This window comes from Mesoplodon mirus (genome assembly GCF_964341445.2).
Source record: "Mesoplodon mirus genome assembly, chromosome: 12".
Taxonomy (NCBI): Eukaryota; Metazoa; Chordata; class Mammalia; order Artiodactyla; family Ziphiidae; genus Mesoplodon; species Mesoplodon mirus.
Window position 1 is genome coordinate 52,875,891 of NC_138988.1, and position 22,108 is coordinate 52,897,998.

Sequence of the window (22,108 nt, forward strand, 5' to 3'; positions counted from 1 at the left end):
TAAAGGCAATATTTTAAGTTCTTAATGTAATAAATCAATGAGGGAGGCTTAGGTTTGGAGGAGAGACAGACTAATAGATGCTCTAAGCCAGAGGTCAGCAAAATAAGAACCCTGGCCAGCAGTCAGGAGACCAAGACTTTGAGTCCCTTCAGAACTGTCACAAAATAGCTAAAAATATGGAAGTGGCTTTGGCACTGGCTAATGAAGAGCGGCTGGAGAGTTCTGAGGCACACGCTAGAAATATGGATGTTTAAGGAGATTCTGGTGAGGTCTCAGATGGAAATGAGGAATATATGTTATCGGAAACTGGAGGAAAGGTGATCCTTGCTATAAAGTGGCAAAGAACTTGTCTGAAAGTTGTTCTAGTGTTTTGTGGAAGGGAGAACTTCAAGCAATGACACTGAACATTTAGCTGAGGAAATTTTTTTAGCAAAGTGCCAAAGGAGTGGCCTGGTTCCCCTGACAGCTTGGAGGAAAATGCAAAAGGAGAGAGATGAATTGAAGAAGGAATTGTTAAGCAAAAAAGAACCAAAACTGGGACTTCCCTGGCAATCCAGTAGTTAAGACTCCGCACTTCCAATGCAGGGGGTGCGGGTTCGATCCCTGCTCAGGGAACTAAGATCCCACACGCCGTGCGGCGCAGCCAAAAAACCAAAAATAACAAAACCAAAAAGAACCAGAACTTGAAGATTTGAAAAGTTCTCAGCTCAGCCATATTGTGAAACATGAGAAAGCTCTTTCAGAACACTCAGGGTGTGGCCGAACAGCCTTTGGATAAAGAGATTACAGGTACAAGCCACAGATCTAATCGACCATCTCAGCAGAAGCCAGGAATAGGTAAGGGATTATACCAGTAGAAACATTACGAGTTTGAACTGAAGGGGATGCAGACGGGCCAAAATGAAGGAGGGCTGTGGGACTTCTTGGATTCTATGGGACAGAACCACAGAACTATTTGACTGCGAAATAGCTTTATCTTTCACGAAAACAATGAATCATCCGAAGGTGATTCAGAGGTCCTCAGGGCTGCCACTCTCATTGCGGGCCCAGTGGGCAGGCTGGTTCCTCCTCAGTTTCAAAGGGTGGGATTTCTGTGAGTCAGGATGTCCCTACCCAGTGCCCCAGGGGCAGGGCCACCCTGAAGAGACACCAGGGTGACAATGCTACCCCAGTGCACCGGGACGGCAGAGCACTGAACCAAAACAAGGCTTGTTCTGGAGCCTCAAGATCAGATGGAATTTGCCTTGTAACTTTTGGGCTTGCTGGGGACCTGTCACCCCTTCCTTCTTTCCTAGTTCTCCCTTTTGACATGGGAATGCCGATCTGTACCCGTCTCACCGCTGTATTTTGGAAGCACTCAACTTGTCTGGTTTCACAGGTTCATAGCTGGAGAGGAATTCTGCCTCGGGATGAACTGTACCTCAAGCCCCACCCATATCTGACACAGATGACACTTAAAGGAGACTTTGGATCAAGACTTTAGTTGATGCTGGAATGAGTTTGGGGGATGCTGAGATGGAACGAATGTATTTGCATGTGAGATGGTCAAGACTGGGGGGGCAGAATTTTTTTAAATATGTTATTATTTTTATTGATATTAGTATAATATTTTTTATACATTTATTTATTTTTATTTACTTATTATTTTTGACTGTGTTGGGTCTTCGTTGCTGCATGCAGGCTTTCTCTAGTTGAGGCAAGTAGGGGCTACTCTTCGTTGTGGTGCGTGGGCTTCTCATTGCGGTGGCTTCTCTTGTTGCGGAGCACAGGCTCTAGAGCGCGTGGGCTTCAGTAGATGTGGCACGTGGGCTCAGTAGTTGTGGCTCGTGGGCTCTAGAGCGCAGGCTCAGTAGTTGTGGCACACGGGCTTAGTTGCTCCGTGGCACGTGGGATCTTCCCGGACCAGGGCTCCAACCCGTGTCCCCAGCATTGACAGGTGGATTCTTAACCACTGCGCCACCAGGGAGGCCCGGGGCAGAATATTATGGACTGAATGTGTCCCCTCAAATTCATATGTTGAAGCCCTAACCCTCAACGTGATAGTATTTGGATACGGGGCCTTTGAGGTAATTAGGGTTAGAGAAGCTCATGAGAGTGGGGTCCCCCTGAGAGGGTTAGCACCCTTCTAAGAAGAGACGAAAGTGAGCTCACATCCTCTCTTTCTCTCTCTGCCATGTGAGGACACAGCAAGATCAGCAGGCATCTGCAAGCCAGGAGGAGAGCTTTTACCAGAAACCAACTATACTGACACCTGATCTTAGACTTCTAGCCTCTAGAACTGAGAGAAATTTCTGTCACTGAAGCTTCCCGTCTAGAGTATTCTGTTTTGGCACCCAAGCAGAAAAAGACAGGTTCTGTAATCTACACATTTTCTTATCTATTCCCCCTGCCCCACCCCTAGGCTGTGGCTCCCTTTGTAATCATGCACCCAGAATGGAGTCAGGACAAGAATCCAGTCAGGCTTTTTTTATTCACCCCCCCCACCCCCACACACACCCCCACACCCCCCAACCCCCCCCACACCCCACACACACCCCCAACCCCCGTACGCGGGCCTCTCATTGTTGTGGCCTCTCCCGTTGCGGCTCCGGACGCGCAGGTTCAGCGGCCATGGCTCACGGGGCCAGCCGCTCGGCGGCACGTGGGATCTTCCCGGACCAGGGCACGAACCTGTGTCCCCTGCATCGGCAGGCGGATTCTCAACCACTGCGCCACCAGGGAAGCCCAAGAATCCAGTCACTCTGGACCACTCTTGCTCCCCCATGTGAGGTCACCTAGTTGCTCTAACAGTGACTTTCATTTTTCATTCTAACTCTTCACCTCTCAACATCAAAGAACTCTGGTACAAAAAGGGTTAAAGCCACGGCCCCAGGAGGGGTTTGGAGGACAGAAGATCTGCAGAGGCTATGCCCTGACACACCTGTTCTTAGATGACACTGCTTATAGGGAATTAATAAAACAGAGAACAGAGCTTCTCTTGATTCACTCTTCTGAGGACCGGTTTGCTACTTTGCCTAAAAGGAATTCCTGGACCTTCCAACAATGCTGTTTCACACTCAGGTGTAAAACACCTGTGCTGGGTTCTCCCTGGCTTTGCCCTCTGCTTTGACAATCCCGAATTGTCTGGAGAAGGACTAAATTCCGTCCTACTTAATGGGCAGTGGACAGGAAGAACACCCATGGTTTACTTACCACCGTGGTCCAGGGCACCTGGGGAATCCTGGTGTAGGTCATCGTTATGTAGATGATGAGGAAGAAGACGGTGAGGACCCAGTAAAACACAGCTACAAACATGACCCAGCCAAATGCAGGGACCCGGAAGTACTCAGTTCCAGCGATCAGTGTCCATACCAGCAGTCCCAGAACCTGTAAAAGAGGAGAGGCCATGGAAAAGAAAAGGGAGGTGGAAGAGAAAATGAAGAAGGAGGAGGAAGTGGGGACAGAGAAAAAAGCAATTATACAAAGTGTCAATTACAAGTTTTACTCATATATATGGGTACATGTACCAAATGTGATCTGGCTGCAAGCTCACATTCTTGCAAATGCCAGGAAGGTAAAATGAATGAACAGAACAGGCAGGGCAGAGACCAGGACAAACAAGAAACCCACGCCTTGTTTCTGGGGGAAGTCTCTGCCCAGCTCCGGGCAGGTGTGGGCTGGTTTTCTCAATCTTTCTCCCACCCCCACCCCCAGGAGAACACAGAAACTCAAGTTTGTACGTGATGATCTCGATTTTTAAATGTCAGCACTAATAAAGAGGGACAAAACAACACACATCTGTGGCTGGAATATGTTCCCGATACCTGTGAAGGGAACAAGACATAAGTCATGCATTTATTCCAGCAACGGTCACCCGACTTCACTGCTGCTACAGAGCAAGACAAGCCCGAAGCCCCACCACATCACCACTGAGTGAAGGAAGGATGCTGGCCTACGCCGTGTGAGTCTCTGGTCCTCAAGGAGGGAGGCCTTCCAGGGCCCAGGAGGACTTTATTCCTACTCATAGGAAAGTTGGCATCTAAACCCTATTCCCAGGAGACAGCATCAGGCGTGTGGGACGGACTCTGGCAGCAGATCTGGCTGCTGTGTAACTCGGGGCAGGCGATTTCCTTCCTGTCTCAGCTCTCTCCATGGGATGTGGGACAAGACAGGAAAGTGACTCTAATCACAAAGCTGGTCATTCGGCATTGACACCTGAGCACCTGCCCTGAGCACATGCCACAGGCCGGGCTTCCTGCTCCGCGGGCCCCGAGGATACAGCAGGGCAGAAACCAAACAGACCTGCTCATGCATGACTTAGAGTCTCATGGGGGAAAAATCTGAATAGTTACAGTTGTGAAAATGCTCTGAAGGAAATAAAGGGTGTGACAAGGGTCTGTGACGGGGGCTGTGACCTTTTAGGCAGGAACAACAAATGTCCGAGGGGGCTGTGCTGAGGAAGAGCCTGAAGACCCTCTGGGAGCTAGTAAGACGGGCAGAAGACACCGTCCCAGGCAGAGAGCATGGCATGGGCAGACGGCTCCAGGGGAAGGGCCTTCTAGAACCTGTAGGAGAGTGGAGGACATTAGGACATGGGTACAAGATGTTAGAGGGCTTGGGGAGGGTCAGATTACGTGGGCCCAGGAGACCTAAGGATTTTGTACTTTATCCTAAGAGCTACAGGAGGATTCTGAGCAAGACAATGATAAGATCAGGTTAAGTTTTTGCAAGATCACTCTGACTGCACGGCGAGAACAGACAAGCAGAGTGGGGGGTAGGGGTAGGGAAACAGTTCGGAGACTGCTGTAATAATCCAAGTGGAAGAAGATGATGCGTCCAACACCAAGATGCTGGTGAATACTGGGAAGTGAGTGATTCAAGGCAAATTTCAGAAGGAGACAGGACCTTCAAAGATTTGACAGATTAGATTAGGATAAAGTGGAATTACCCCCAGGTTTCTGGAAAGACTCCCCAGTGGATTAGGGTGTCACTTCCTCAGCTGGAAGGATGCAACAGGAACAGGTTAAAGGGCTGACCTGGGCTCAGTTTACAACCTATCCAGTCTAGGGGAGCCAGAGACCTCAGGATGGGGTTAGAAGTGGACAGTCCAGGGGGAAGAGTTCAGGCCCCTCTTTAGGAAAGAAGACTTCCTGTTAGGATCACTTAGTCCTCAGACAGCCTTCCAGGGGACCTTTTAAACTGTCCACTGAGACAAGCCCACCTCCCTGGCGAGGTCTGGATGTCTGTGCTGGGGAACAGGGAACAGACTCTAAGTGCTGCTGCTTCCTCTCCTTAGACCTGAAAGTTGATGTTCTTTTTATCTGCTTGATGTCATATATGAATTCCGAAGAAACATTTAATGGAGATGTATTTTTGTGTTTACATCTGTGGCAACGAAATTTATTGAAAGTGAAGAAGCACAAAACAGGATAAAATCCCAGAAAGTGCCAAGCCTCAACACCCATGGGGTTTTGGCCCAGAATTCATCACAACTGACAGGTCATCTACACACACAGGTGTGCTATTCCATTGGATCAGTAAGACAGGTAACACACCTCATCCAGCATGGCAGGGTCTGAAACAACAACAAGGGCTTCCTGATTCAAACTGAAGGGGTCAGAAGGGCTCTCTGTTGATTCACACAGGAAATAACCACAGGAAGAGCCACTGCAACGTGGCAGCTGTCTCTCCAGGAGGGTGCAAGAGGTTAAGAGTTGCCAGCATAAGCTTGTGCCAGCTGAACAGGCTCAGCTAACAGCTCTTGGCTCTGAATGTGAAAATGTTTTCATTATTAAAGCAAGTGGAGTCCACTATCCAGAGACGCTCTGTCTAATGTGCTAGCGGCGGTCATCTTTTACACACAGAGATAATATCGCTAACTGAGCTGTCTCTCAAAAAACAGGAATCCTTGACCCAAGATCTTACTAGCAAACACAGGAAAAGAACTGTCAAGAAAAGAATTACTCTACCCAAGTGAATTTCCTAGGTAAGTGAAATATATCCAGAAGCACACTTTTTGTCTCTCACTATAACAAATACTGATGAAAAGCACTCTACAAAAATGTTACTCAGCTCTGTGTGTGTGTGTGTGCGTGTAACTACATCTTTGTTTAGAGTACAAAAATACTGTTTGTTTTTTCACTGATAAACATTATTTTAAGCCAGCCTTTTTTTTGGAATGGTAAATCTAAGAGTTAAAAAAGTTTAAGAAAGTGATAAGTGCAGGTAAAAATAAGCACAGCAGTATAAAAACTATATATAAAACACACAAAGAAGTTACAAACACCAGTTGTAAATTCTCGAGAAACCAATATAAAAATTTTACATTGAGCCTTCCTAACTTCTTTCGCTTGCATTTCTAACTACCACCTGCAAATCCTTTTCTTTCTCCTTTAAAAATACGGATCACTGGGGCTTCCCTGGTGGCGCAGTGGTTGAGAGTCCGCCTGCCGATGCAGGGGACACGGGTTCGTGCCCCAGTCCGGGAAGATCCCACATGCCACAGAGCGGCTAGGCCCGTGAGCCATGGCTGCTGAGCCTGCGCGTCCAGAGCCTGTGCTCTGCAACGGCAGAGGCCACAACAGTGGGAGGCCCGTGTACCACAAAAACAAACAAACAAACAAAAAAAAACAAACAAAAAAACGGATCACTCAGTATATGGTGCCTATAACCTGTTTCTTTCAGTCAGCCATGCCACCAAGGACCTCTTTCCAGATCTATGTCGATTTTAACAGCTGCCCAGTTTTCCATAATTCATGTAACCAGTTCCCTATGGAGAAAAATTTAAGTTGTCTCCTTTATGTTTGTACAAAAAATACCCAGGGAACATTCTTATATAATGTATACCTCTGCAAACGTGAATTCCAGGATAGACTTCTAGAAGTGGAATTTCTGGAATATTTTAAGCTTTAGAGGTACTGTCAAATTACTCATCAAAAAACTTGTGCTAATTCATCCTCTCATCTGAGTATGTCTGCTCTTCCCTTCCAACCTCATTAAATGCCCAGGTTTTAAATGATTAAAAACCTGACTAAAAAACAAAACAAAAGAGATCTCATGTTTTGTCCTTCACTGCTTGACTGAAGTACAGCACAGAGAAAAGTGTACAAATCCTAAGTGAGCAGCTCAATGAATTTTCACAAACTGGACCAACTTGTGTCAACCAGCATCCACTCAAGAAAGAGAACATGACTAGCACCGCTGCGGCGGCGGCGGGGGGTGGGGGGCGCTCCATCACGCCTAGTTACTCATTCCCTCCTCCGAGGGTCCCAACCCCCCTGGTTTCTGTCATCCTGTTTTGGAACTTCACAGACATGGAATCCTATCGTCCATGCTCCCATGGTTTTTTTTTGGTTTTTTTGTGTTTTTTTTTGCAGTATGCGGGCCTCTCACTGTTGTGGCCTCTTCCGTTGTGGAGCACAGGCTCAGAGGCCATGGCTCACGGGCCCAGTCGCTCCGCGGCATGTGGGATCCTCCTAGACCAGGGCACGAACCCGTGTCCCCTGCATCGGCAGGCGGACTCTCAACCACTGCGCCACCAGGGAAGCCCCATGCTCCCATGTTTGATTTCTCTCACTCAACATTGTGAGATTCATCCACGACACTGAACGTCATTTGTTCACTCTCTCAGCTGCCCAGCAATGGTTCTCAAACATCAGAATCAACTGAAGGGCTTGTTAACCTACAGGTGGATGGGCTTCCCCCCAGAGTTCGTGATTAGTAGTAGGTCTAGGAAGGGATCTGAGAATCTGCATTTCTAAGTTCCCAGGGGATGCTGCTGGTTCAGGGACCACACACTAAAAACAGATGTACTGTATCCTTCTTGTTTATTTTAGTTTGCGTTTTCCTGATCAGTTGTGTGGATGGAAGAGCATCTTTTCAAATGCTTATTAACCACTTCTAGTTCTGATTTACTGACATTTAAAAAAAATCACTTTCTTACCGATCTGTAGAAAACTTTACATAACAGGGATGGTAACAAACTACGTATGTGGCAATATTTTCCCATCCAGCTTTTTAAAATTCAGTCTTTAGTCACATGGGAGTTTAAAATTGTTACACAGTTAACTGGTAGCTCTTTGAGCCTTCTTCTATTCCTATGTGCTTAGGAAGGGCTTCCTCAGCACATGATTATAAAAATATTCTCCTATATTTTCTGATAGTTTTGTGTGTATGCTTAAATCTTTAAACAAACTAGAATTGAATCTATATACGGGGTGAAGAAAGTCCAACTTTATTTTTTTTCTAGCAGATGGTCAGGTGATCTGTTATCACTTACTAGTGACTTCTCACATTTTGGGTCAGTTTCTGGAAACTTTATTCCACTCATCTGTGTTGACTGCTGTGCCAGCACCAATTCCTGTAGCTTCAGCATGTATTTTAGGCTTTTGGGTAAAGATGTCAAAATGGACACATGAATCTAACTTTGTTCCTTCCCCAAACCCTTCTAAAATTATCATCAGAATGAGATGAATAGGAAAGGAGACAAAAGTGACACATTTTTGGAAGGGGCTCCCCTGAGTACCCAGCATAATGGATGAAAACAGACCCAACCGAGGTTCAGAAATCTCAGAACCTCAGGTGCAAAGAGAAGATGTTTTGAACAATCAAAGAACCACCAAGGATCAGAAAACAGAAAGGCTTTTAACCTTTTCCAGAATCAGACAGAATGTTCGAAAATAATGGCAAATGCTTTCAAATTGGAAAGTGGTTTCTAACCCAGAAATTACCCAGGAAAATAATCAGTGAAGAGCAAGAGGCAGACTTTTTTTTTTTTCAGATATGCAACATCTAAAAAAAATCCACCTTCCACACATTCTCTCTCAGTAATCTACTGAAGGATATGACCCAACGAAATGAGGGTATAAACTCTAAAAGAGAAACTATTGAGTAAACCAACAGAACTCTGTGGGAGAAAGCTGAGGGTAATCCCCAGAAGGAGGGGAAATCCAGGCATGCATGACAAATGACCCAGGCACAGAAGGCAACCCGGTCAGATTGGAGCCGAGTGACTCAAAAGACAGGGACTTCCCTGGTGGTCCAGTGGTTAAGACTTCACACTCTCAATGCAGGGGGCCCCGGTTCCATCCCTGGTCAGGGAAGATCCCCCCCATGTCACAACTAAAAGATCCTGCATGCCGCAACTAAGACCCAGTGCAGCCAAATAAATAAATAAATAATAAAAAAACCCAAAAACAAAAGACAGGCATGGTGAAGGCCATCACCACCGTGCCTTTTGTCACTTTACCTTCTTCTTGTTTTTTTTTTTTTTTTTTTTTTGCGGTACGCGGGCCTCTCACTGTTGTGGCCTCTCCCATTGCAGAGCACAGGCTCCGGAGGTGCAGGCTCAGCAGCCATGGCTCACGGGCCCAGCCGCTCTGCAGCATGTGGGATCTTCCCAGACCGGGGAACGAACCCTTGTCCCCTGCATCGGCAGGCGGACTCTCAACCACTGTGCCACCAGGGAAGCCCCTTTACCTTCTTCTTAAACTGGTGAGTCAATTAGGGAATCTGCTCCACCCCAAGTGAGGGAGGAAGCCAAGAAAGAGGAAGACAAGGGATCCAGGAAACCAGAAAGTCAGCCCAACAGAAAGGTAAAGGGAATTCCAAGGTGAAGGGAGATCCCCAGGAGAAATGCATCCAAGATAAAAATGAGAACTCTGATTATCTGATGGGAATGGCTTGTGGGAAACTTTACTGAAAGGCTATTAGAAAAATGCGAGGTAGGGGGCTTCCCTGGTGGCGCAGTGTTTGAGAGTTCACCTGCCGATGCAGGGGACACGGGTTCGTGCCCCGGTGAAAAGAAAAGTGAGCAAATTCTTAAAAAATATGTATGTTATTAACGTCACTAAATACCAAAAGAAACTATTAGCAGCTGTTTGTAGTTAAGTGTTCACTGTAACACTTGACTCTAATATTTACACAGAGATAATAAATACTGAATATTGGCCTGAACAAATGATAACAAGGAGAGGAAAGCAATAGGGATGATGCAATGGACTGAATATTTCTTTTTTTTTTTTTTTTTTTTTTTTTTTTTTTTGCTGTACGCGGGCCTCTCACTGCTGTGGCCTCTCCCGTTGCGGAGCACAGGCTCCGGACACACAGGCTCCGCGGCCATGGCTCGCGGGCCCAGCCGCTCCGCGGCATGTGGGATCTTCCGGGATCGGGGCACGAACCCGTGTCCCCTGCATCGGCAGGCGGACTCTCAACCACTGCGCCACCAGGGAAGCCCTGGACTGAATATTTCAATTAACTGCCTTATGGAATGAGATTGATTGCCCCACCCACCCTGCTTCCTGAATGGTACCAGATATCTGTGTTTTTTCTATGAAGAAAGTTTAAAACTGAAAACCTTCAACGTCGTGACCTCTTGAGACCGTCAGCAAGCTGATTCCAACAGCCCTGCTGGATCCTCCGCATGCACATGCCCCCACGCAGCTTCCTTATTCTAGGGTCCTGTGGACCAAGCAAACAGATGCCTTAGATTTTTAAAAATCACACTGAAAGACACACTGAGTTTGTCTGTGAGTTCTCTCCTGCCTCTGAAGCCTCTGAACTTTGTGACAGCTGTTCTGCTGCTCAGAGGAGTTGAAAGGTTCTCATTTATTCAAATGTACACTGAGCATCTCTTATGAGCCAGGGTTTTTTCGAGGCACTACAGGTTGGCTGATTTCTTTATGACTTTAGCCTGGAACCGGGATAGGCACCATCTGTCCTTCAGCCTTGAAAACAGACAGGTGACTTCTGACAATGAACTAGGCTACCCTAGGCTACCCTGGGAGCAACGCACCAGCTGTTTCCAGCTGGCTTTGCCCCGGGGGAGTTGTGTTGATCCAGGTGTGAGCTCAGCACACCTCCAAAATACCTCATTGGGCTTTAGATCATTGACCAGATTAATTCCTTGCAATAAAGTGGCGTCGAAAACTGGCTACTGTAGACTTTCTCTTATGTGTTCTGCAAGGAGAGAACCAAACAATATGACCATGCCAGGCTGTCTCCTCCTGCCATGTTTAATACCACCCACACGTGACAACATTCAAACATTCAAAAACCTCACTGAGGGCTTCCCTGGTGGCACAGTGGTTAAGAATCCTCCTGCCAACTCGGGGGACAAGGGGTTCAAGCCCTAGTCCAGGAAGATCCCACATGCCGCGGAGCAACTAAGCCCGTGTGCCACAACTACTGAGCCTGCGTTCTAGAGCCCGCGAGCCACAACTACTAAGCCCACGTGCCACAACTACTGAAGCCCATGCACCTAGAGCCCGTGCTCCGCAACAAGAGAAGCCACCGCAATGAGAAGCCCGCGCACCACAAGGAAGAGTAGCCCCCGCTCGCTGCAACTAAAAAGAAAGCCCACACGCAGCAACGAAGACCCAACGCAGCCACAGATAAATAAATCATTTATTTTTTAAAAAAAAACCTCACTGAGTGTGCACCGGTGGTGCATTGATGTGGGAAAACAGACGTGGTCTCTGCCTCTGGAAAAGGTCCGTCAATGGGTATTCGACTATGAACTGTGGTTAGGTCCTACGAAAGGAAACTAGGCTGATACAGGAATGTAAAGCACAAGGACCCAACCAGGTCTGGATGGTCAGAGGCAGTTTAAGATTAAGTAGGTGAATGGGGGTTAGCCAGGCAACATTTGGGTGATGGGGGAAAGCCAAGACTCTGAGATCTCAAAGACATCCCACTGATGACGTGAGTCTCCCACAGGCTCCGACCCAATACACGAAGGTCAGGTGGAAGTTCAGTTCCAGAGGAGACTGACCCATGGCTTGGCATCGGATGTCAGTCTCCAGACAGCACCTTTTCTCAAAGTCAAGACTCATTCCATAGCGGTTTGAGGGCCAAAGAATGTGAATGCTGGAAGAGAAGCTCAGGAGATGCTTGGGATCAACAAGCTTAGAGCTAGTTAGTGGTCAGAGCAGAACCAAACATCTAGTCTGATGTTATTTTAATTTGGAGCATCGGGTCCTGATGTCTTCCTCTCCTTCTCCACTTCCCCATTCTCTGGCTGGGGTGGTGCTAGCACTCGCGGTAACGTCAGACTGAGAAGCAGAGCTGGCTCAGTGGGGAAATCAGGTACTCCAGATCCAGCCTGTCCTTGGCCAAGTTACCAACCTGAGCCTGTTTCCTTATCTGTAAAATGGGGATACGGAAACTTTCTTCATAGGGTTGTTGGAAGACAAAGTGAGTTGATATATGCACAGCAGTGCTTGGGCTCAGCTGGGTGCTGGGTCAGTTGTTACTATTATGCTAGTATTATTAACAGGGTTGACAGTCGCTCCCAGGAATCCGTCCCCTCCTCCTTTCCCAGTATCCTCTTCTCTATCTTTCAAGATTTTTACACCTGTAGGGAGCCAAGGGGTCTTACCTATGTCCAGCTCCCTGACATACGGACTGAACTTGAGGCCTCTCCTATGGCCAAGATGCCCAAGAAGATGCCAGGCTAAGTGAACCAGGAGCGTTTGACCCTTCAGCTCTGCCCTCTCTGCCTGTGTGGACACCCTCAATATCATGGTTACCATGTCCTCCGTTCCTATTTGGTTAAATGGTACAATGCCAAGGCCATCTGGCCTGGTAGAAAGATTCAGGCTTTGAATTCTGACCAGCTGTGTGACTGGGCAAATCACATTTATCTCTTTAACCAATATTTTCTGAGCACTTACTATATGCCCAGGCCCCAGGTAATAGTAAAAACACATTATGTCCTAGAGAGTAAGGAAGAGCTTTACATGCCTCACCTCACTTTAACCCACACAGCTGCCCTCTGAATAACTTTCATCAGGACCGTTTTACAAATGGAGAAACAGGCACTATGTGTTACATAACTTAGTCCAGACTTTTAACTATGGTGCCCCATAATATCAATAACATGCCCCAAATCAGTTAATTTCTCCGTGCCTCAGTTTCTTCATCTGTACCCAGGGATAAAATGTATTTTCTAGAATTCACATGAGACAAGATGCTCTATAAATGATAACTACTATTGTGATTAATAATGGCAAAAACAGAGCGTTTGGCAGACCACAAACCTGCCCTGAGGGCCAGCCACATGCAAGGCTGAAGAGGCCGGCACCTGCTCTGTTTTCTTGCTGTGCTGGTTTGGAGCATCACCTAGAATGCCACCAGCCAACCCCTCCCAAGCACAAGTCTCTGGGCAGAAATAAGCTCTGGTAAAATGAGCAGATGCCTTGACGCAAACCCATGCCTGGTTCTGCAAAACAAAATTCCTCAGAGCTGCCCACTGATGCTGGGCCACCAGGCAGTGCTCGAGCTCATCGTTACAAAGCCTATTATCTGCTGGCCTCTCACGTGGCACCTTGGTTCATTTAAAAGAGACAAATAGAAAGAAAACAGGGATGGCTGCAAATCCTATCTGCTCTGATGCTTTAAACATCCGATTCAGAGAGTTGCTGTTTTTAACTCAATGAAGACCAAGAAATCCTGGAAGAAAGCTGATATGTTACAGAGGTTGACATCAGAGCCATCTCAGGTCAGCAACCACGCCGTGAGCACCTGCTACAAGCCAGACACGGTGCTGGGTGCTCAGGGTCCAAAGGTGAGCAGGGCAAGAGCTCCCACTCCTGAGGACTCTACCACCTCGTGTGAGAGATGAACACAATCCAGTTCCTTCTTTTTCATGGGGGTTGACAACTGTGGGCCATGGTCACCCGCAGCCCACTGCCTGTTATGTACAATCCACAAACATGGCCAATGCTCATCCATTTAAGTGTTATCTAAGGCTGTCTTCATGCTACAACAGCGGAGTGCATGGCCTTTGGCTGCAAAGCCTAAAATATCTACTATCTGGACCTTTACAGAAAAAATTTAGCCAATCCTGTTAACCGTCACACTTACTCTCTGCATCAGGAAATATACACACATGCACATATAGTTGTTGTATTTTTGTTTCCTGCATTGTTTCAAATAAACCAGATTATTAACACATTGAGCCAGAGGGGATGATAGGGAAAAAGCGTGCACCCTTTCCCTGCACCATCGAGGAACTGTATCATACTCAAGATGACAGCTCCCTACACCTGCTGAGTGCCGTCGCGTCACCTCCACGCCCCTTCCACATCAGTAGTGCTTCTGTTCAGCAAGCATGGCGAACTTTTCCATTTACCCACTAGAGGGTGCCCGAACACTGCTCATGAAAGATTTAGGAGCTACGGTCCCTCTTCCGTGGGATGAGATCAGAGTTTACCATCTGTCTGGATAAGTTCCTACATTTGAAGCACATTCCACAGAGGTGGCAGGATGTGGAAGAATAAACTCGGTCTGGGACCCACCCATTAGACCCAGATGTTGCCTGGAAAAAGATCTGACAAGAAATGTACTCAGCTGGCTTGCGATAAGGATTAATTAATACAAAGACTTGGAAGGGCAAATTTAATCCACGTGCCCCAACTAAGCTTTACTGAAGTATGCTTAATACCTGCTGCTTTCTTCAACAAGAAACTGTGCCTCTTCGGGCCTCTGCTTCCCAATCTGGGAAATGGGGAAGACAGAGATAGGAAAGCAGTTTTCAAATGGGAGTGGGGGGACCAGCACCTGGGAGATGCATATGTGAATCACCCAGGGGTATTTCAAACCACTTTCTTCTTGGTCGTCTTCCCACTTTCACACACCATGAGGGTGGGTGTCTCCCTCTGGCCCTGTTTGACTGCTCCTCAAGGAGACCCTTGGGTGCTGCAGAGCAGAACAAAGCTTGAGGCCTACATGATGCTAGTAGTTTGTGACTTAACCTTGCTCTTGCTTGGAACTTTAGTGTGACATCTATGATCAATTAAAGGCCTGCTCTGAGGGAAACCACAGAACCTCAATAGTCCCAGCAGGCAACTGAATGGAAATCTGCATACTGGGCTGGTTTTCAAATATATTTACAAATTCTTTGACACACCTCTTGAGTACAGGCTCCCCTCAAATGTTTCTGTTGAACGGAGTGTGGCAGAAATGATGCTATGTGATTTGGGAGGCTAGGTCATAAAAAGGATCCAGCTTCTCCTGGGCTCTGGGGAAGTTAGCAGCCACGCTGTGAGGACACTCAAGCAGTCTTGCGGGGAGGCCCACACAGAGAGAAACAGAGTCCTCCCACCAACTTGCCAGCCAGGCGAGTGACTGCCTTGGTGAAATGGATCTCCAGGCTCAGTCAAGTCTTAACTGACTGCAGCCCCAGAAGACACCTGACTGAGCCCCAGGAAAATGCCTGACCCAGAACTGCCCAGTTAAGTTGATCTTGAGTTCCTGATCCACAGACACTGCGAGTGATAATACACATTTACTGCAGTTTAAAACTGTGTCGCTTGGGGGTAATCTGTTACGCAGAATAGATGACTAATACACAAAGTTCATCCAATGTGGGCTTGTGTCCAGAGGCAGAGTGGTAGGGAGGGAGGACTGAAGACCTAAGTTCGTCACTAACTTTCTGGCCCCTCTAAGCCTCAGTCTGTGCCTCCATGAGATGGGCATGGCACCATCTAGGTTGCTGCAGGGTCTGAAGGTGTTTTGTGACCTGCAAAGAGCTACATAAACAGCAGTGATTACTGGTCTCATGCTTTTCTCCTCTAGGAAACATGATGCAATGCTTAGCAGAGCTGGCATCTTGGCAGTAAGGGTCCTAGAGTATTCAGCCAGTAAAATAAAGTGGGGTCTATTCCTGTAGTTAGAACCACGGGGCTCAGGGCATTAAGGACGCGCTAGAGGACACGCTGGCACACTTTTCCTGTGAAGGGCCACACAGTAAATACTCTGGGCTTTCTGGGCCATATGGTCTCCATCACAACTATTCAATTCTGCCACTGTGGCATGAAAGCAGCCACAGACAATATGCAAAAGGATGGAAGTAACCGTGTTCCACGAAAACTATTTACAAAAACAGGTGGCAGGCTGGATTGGCTGGCAGGCTATCATCTGCCAACCTCTGCCCTCGAGCCTTGCTTCTCCAAGTGTGTGGTCCCCAGAGCAACAGTCACACCTCCAAGGAGCTTGTTAGAAATGCAGACTCTGGGACTTCCCTGGTGGCCCAGTGGCTTAGACTCCGCGCTCCCAATGCAGGGGGCCCGGGCTCGATCCCTGGTCAGGGAACTAGATCCCACATGCCACAACTAAGAGTTCGCATGCTGCAACTAAAGATCCCACATGCCGCAACTAAGACCCAGCGTAGCCAAATAAATAAATATTTTTAAAAAGAAGAAGAAGAAATGCTGATTCTCAGGCCACCCAGCACTGAATCGGCATCCCTGGGGGAGGGGTCCAGCCACGTGTTCTGAAAGCCCCCAGCAGCTCAGCTCTGAGAAGGCCCACCTTCCTTCCCTCCTTTCCCCCAAACCCCATACACCAGGGGCTTACGAGGGATCTTGGGTGACAATGACCTGATCAAAGATCTCAGACCTCACAAAGGACACACATCATCTCAATATTCTCCATGAATCGGTGAACAACACTGGCTTCATGGTCCTGGGTCACCAGTAAGCAAAGGAGCAGTCAGTCCTGGTCAAATAGCTTAGAGGCTTCAAGAAAACAGAGCAAACTGTGTGGTAGCAGCACTCTCAGGGTGAAGGGATTGGGTTCAGTGACACCCAAAGGCCTCCTCAGTCCCTGAGGCTGAGGGAGCCCTTTGTGGTCAGACGCCGGCCCGGCTCCCAGCCCTGCTTGCTTCTTTCAGCAAAGTTCTTTGAATGCTGGCTTCCTTCCGTTTTGGTGAAGCGCTGGGGTATAAAAGGCAAAGGGCGGAAGGAAAAGGGATACCTTTTAAGGAACAGAAGAGAGATGAAAGGCTTATAGGGAAGAAGCAATAGGAAGGAGGAGAAGAAAGGAATTATGGGGAGCGGGGATCTCTACAAAGCAGCACCTTCCTCTTTGACCTGCGGGGACCCTCCATCCCATCACGACGGTAACTGTCTTGCCTCTCATCAGCATCGGTGTCTGCCTATGGTTTTGCCAGTTACATCACTCATCTCATTCAGCCACACACAGCCGCGTGGTGCCGAGAGTCATGACCCCCAGTGTAAGGTCAGGTCCAAATCCACAGTCTACAAAGCCGGGTCTGAGGACTCCTTTCTGCTATGGAACCTCCCAGCACTGCCCACAGGAGCACAGCTATGCTTGAGGTCAAGGAAGCATCTCACACGAACGAGCCTTCCTGTGTGCTGACTCTACTGCATCGCAGGCCCCCTGTGGGCACGTCCCCCCAGCGGTGGGGCTCCACCTCTGTCCTCCACCCTTGAGGCACCAGGAGAAGGAGGAGATCAGACAAAGCAGTTCAGACACTGTAAATAAACAGTATCAGAAGTCACACGGCCGCTCGTTAAAGTCAACCTTAAAAGCACTGTAATAAAAATCAAGCAAGGAGGATTATGAACCGCTTTCCTCCACCAAAGATGCCGAGCACTCGACCCACAGCTGCGGTGTGAAAAGCCGAACCCTCACATTGAGGAAGCCGGATCAATGTGCTGGATGTGGGGGGCTCTGCAGCTCTCTGTCCAGGCTGCTGTTCTATGCAGTCTGTCCTTCCCTCGGTCCACGTGCCCTTTGGGTGTCTAAGTGACTCTGAGTGCAGGAAATAAGGCTGTGCTTCATCTTTAGCCGAGGGCTCGGATCCCTCAGCAGTCAGGTCTTGCTTCCACGGAGCTGGAAAGGCACCGGTGACATGCTCCCCTGATGGTCCAGCGGTTAAGAATCCGCCTTGCAGGGACTTCCCTGGTGGCGCAGTGGTTGAGAATCCGCCTGCTAATGCAGGGGACACGGGTTCAAGCCCCGGTCCAGGGAGATCCCACATGCTGCAGAGCAACTAAGCCTGTGCGCCACAACTATGAAGCCTGTGCTCTAGAGCCTACGAGCCACAACTACTGAGCCCTCGTGCCACAACTGCTGAAGCCCATGTGCCTAGAGCCCATGCTCTGCAACAAGAGAAGCCACTGCAATGAGAAGCCCACGCACCGCAATGAAGAGTAGCCCCCACTCACCACAACTAAAGAAAGCCCTCACAGCAATGAAGACCGAACACAGCAATCAATCAATCAATCAATCAAGTTCCCTTAAAAAAAAGAATGGGCCTTGGGCCTGGAACACAGCATTACCAAGAGATAAAGAACCCAGAGAGCCTGTGCAGGGCTTATCACCTTGTGTGGGAATATCTTTCCGTGTTTCAAGCGCAATGAGTGTTCCTTTGTTCTGCTTTAGTATGTACACAATGGCCCTCAGGCATGTCCCAGCTTTCAGACTCCAAAGGGGAAGCGTTGGGGCCTTTCTGCTGTGGCTTAAGAAGGGTGCTCACAGGCCAACTGCTCTGTGTTGGCCACCAGGGGGGCTGCCTAGTGAGGAGGGACTGATGTCTACTACTGAAACTGATGTCTCTTCTCCACGTAGGTAAAGCAATGTCCCATCCAGTTGTGTTTTTCTTGGTAACTCCAGTTCCAAGGTGCAGTGGCAGAAGTGTCTGAAGTGCTGCCTGAGATTGGTGATCAGTACAAGATGTTCTGCTCCCTTGGGATTGAAAACTAGTGATGGTACTCAGCTTGACATCTGTCTTTATGTCATTTCCATACTGTTTTGATTACTGCAACTTTATAACAAGTTTTGAAATCAGGAAGTGTGAGGCCTCTAGCTTTACTTTTCTTTCTCTAGATTTTTTGGATGTTCATGATCCTTTGAAATTCTATATGAATTTAAAATTTTTTCTGTGCTTTGGTGCTGGGAAAACTGGACAGCTACATGTAAAAGAATGAAATTAGAACACTCTCTAACACCATACACGAAAATAAACTCAAAATGGATTAAAGACCTAAATGTAAGGCCAGATACTATCAAACTCTTAGAGGAAAACATAGGCAGAACACTCTATGACATAAATCACAGCAAGATCCTTTTGGACCCACCTCCTAGAGAAATGGAAATAAAAACAAAAATAAATAAATGGGACCTAATGAAACTTAAAAGCTTTTGCACAGCAAAGGCAACCATAAGCAAGACGAAAAGACAACCCTCAGAATGAGAGAAAATATTTGCAAATGAAGCAACTGACAAAGGATTAATCTCCAAAATTTACAAGCAGCTCATGAAGCTCAATATCAAAAAAAACAAACAACCCAATCAAAAAATGGGCAGAAGGGGCTTCCCTGGTGGCGCAGCGGTTGAGAGTCCGCCTGCCGATGCAGGGGACACGGGTTCGTGCCCCGATCCCGGAAGATCCCACATGCCGCGGAGCGGCTGGGCCCGCGAGCCATGGCCGCGGAGCCTGTGTGTCCGGAGCCTGTGCTCCGCAACGGGAGAGGCCACAGCAGTGAGAGGCCCGCGTACAGCAAAAAAAAAAAAAAAAAAAAAAAAAAAAAAAAAAAAAAAAAATGGGCAGAAGACCTAAATAGACATTTCTCCAAAGATATACAGACTGCCAACAAACACATGAAAGAATGCTCAACATCATTAATCATTAGAGAAATGCAAATCAAAACTACAATGAGGTGATCACCTCACACCAGTCAGAATGGCCATCATCAAAAAATCTATAAACAATAAATGCTGGAGAGGGTGAGGAGAAAAGGGAACCCTTCTGCACTGTTGGAGGGAATGTAAATTGATACAGCCTCTACAGAGAACAGTATGGAGGTTCCTTAAAATACTAAAAATAGAACTACCATATGGCCCAACAACCCCACTACTGGGCATATACCCTGAGAAAACCATAATTCAAAAAGAGTCATGTACCACAATGTTCACTGCAGCTCTATTTACAACAGCCAGGTCATGGAAGCAACCTAAGTATCCATCGACAGATGAATGGATAAAGAAGATGTGGCACATATATACAATGGAATATTACTCAGCCATAAAAAGAAACGAAATTGAGTTATTTGTAGTGACGTGGATGGACCCAGAGTCTGTCATACAGAGTGAAGTAAGTCAGAAAGAGAAAAACAAATACCATATGGTAACACATATATATGGAATCTAAAAAAGAAAAAATGGTGTTGAAGAACCTAGGGGCAGGACAGGAATAAAGACGCAGATGCAGAGAATGGACTTGAGGGAAGGGTAAGCTAGGATGAAGTGAGAGTGGCATGGACTTATATATACTACCAAATGTAAAATAGCTAGTGGGAAGCAGCCACATAGCACAGGGAGATCAGCTCGGTGCTTTGTGACCACCTAGAGGGGTGGGACAGGGTTGGGGGGAGGGAGGGAGACACAAGAGGGAGGAGATATGGTGATATATGTATATGTATAGCTGATTCACTTTGTTATAAAGCAGAAACTAACACAGCATTTTAAAGCAGTTATACTCCAATAAAGATGTTATTAAAAAAATTTTTTTCTGTGCTTTTGCAAAAAATGCCATTGGAATTTTGATACGATTGAGTTGAATCTGTAGACTACTCTGTGTAGTATGGACATTTTAACAACACTAAGTTTTCCAATCCACAAACACAGATGTCTTTCCATTTATTTGTCTTCTTTAATTTCTTTCAGAAGTGCTTTGTAGTTTTCATTGTACAAGTCTTTTGCCTCCTTGATTAAGTTTATTCCAAAGTATTTTATTCTTTTTGATGCTATTGTAAATGGGATTGTTTCTTAATTTTCTTTTCAGATTATTCACTGCCAGTGCATAGAAATGCAACTAATTTTTGTGTGTGGATTTTGTATCCTGCAACTTTGTTAAATTCATTTACTTGTTTTAACAGGAGCTTTGTTTGGTGAAATATTTAGGGTTTTCTACATACAAGATCATATCATCTGGGAAGAGAGCGAATTTTACTTCTTCATTTCCTATCTGCATGACTTTTTGTGTGTGTGTGTGTGGTACGTGGGCCTCTCACTGTTGTGGCCTCTCCCGTTGCGGAGCACAGGCTCTGGACGCACAGGCTCAGCAGCCATGGCTCACGGGCCCAGCCACTCCGCGGCATGTGGGATCTTCCCGGACCGGGGCATGAACCCGTGTCCCCTGCATCAGCAGGTGGACTCTCAACCACCGCGCCACCAGGGAAGCCCTGCATGACTTTTATTTCTTTTTCTTGCCTACTTAGTTTGGTTAGGACTTCCAGTACTATGTTGAAAGCAGTGGTGAGAGTGGACATCCTTGCCTTTTTCCTCATCTCGGAGGGAAAGCTTTCAGTTTTTCACCATTGAGTACATTGTTAACTATGGGCTTTCATATATAGCCTTACTTATGTTGAGTTTGTTCCTAGTTTGTTGAGCATTTTTATCTCGAAAGGGTGTAGAATCTTGTCACATGCTTTTTCTGCATCAATTGAAATGATAATGCAGCTTTTGTCCTTCATGTGTTAATGTGGTGTGTTATACATTAACCTTCATATGGTGAACCATCCTTGCATTCCAGTAATAAATTCCACCTGATCATGATGTATAATCTTTTTAATGTGTGGTTGAATTGGGTTTCTTAGTATTTTGTTGAGGATTTTTTCATCTACATTCATTAGGGATATTGGTCTGCAGGTTTCTTACAGTATCTTTGTCTCATTTTGGTATCAGGGTAATGCTCACCTCATAGAATAAGTCTGGTAGTGCTCCCTCCTCTTCAATTTCTGGGAAGTCTGAGAGGACTGGTGTTAATTCTCCTTTAAATGTTTGGTAGAATTCTCCAGTGAAGCCATCTTGTCCTTGGTTCTTTTTTAGGAGGTTTTTGATTACTGATTTAATCTCTTTCTAAGTTATACGTCTGGTTCAAGTTTTTAATTTCTTCACAATTCAGTCTTAGAAGATTATATGTTCCTAGAAATTTATCTGTTTCTTCTGGATTGCCCAATCTGTTGACATATAATTGTTTACAATAGTCTCTTGTGAGCATTTTTATTTCTGTCCCATCAGTTGTAATGTTTCCTCTTTCATTTCTTATTTTGTTTCGGTCTTTCTTCTCTTTTCTTAGTTAGCCTACCTAAGGATTTGTCAATTTTGTTGATCTTTTCAAAAAACCAATTAAGTGTTTCTTTCTTGCTGGTGAGGATCACATACCTCTATAGCACACATATAGGTATATATTCATGGGTTTTAATATTCACTGATTGAAGGTTCACCTACTACTGCAACAGAAAAGAATCCACGGAGAAGGAGGCTAACTTGCCATATTACTGAAGACTGTGCAGGCAGTGTCCATTATCAGTATATTCTA

General features: G+C 46.6%; 1 protein-coding gene across 1 annotated transcript in view; it reads right to left on the reverse strand.

Moving 5' to 3' along the window:
• The window catches only part of CMTM8 (CKLF like MARVEL transmembrane domain containing 8), a 92,006-nt gene that overhangs the window by 2,856 nt on the left and 67,042 nt on the right, over positions 1-22,108 (reverse strand). Inside the window, exon 2 of the mRNA XM_082637563.1 lies at positions 3,193-3,366. Coding sequence (XP_082493689.1) covers positions 3,193-3,366 — 174 coding nt within the window. The remainder of the gene's footprint in view (positions 1-3,192; positions 3,367-22,108) is intronic.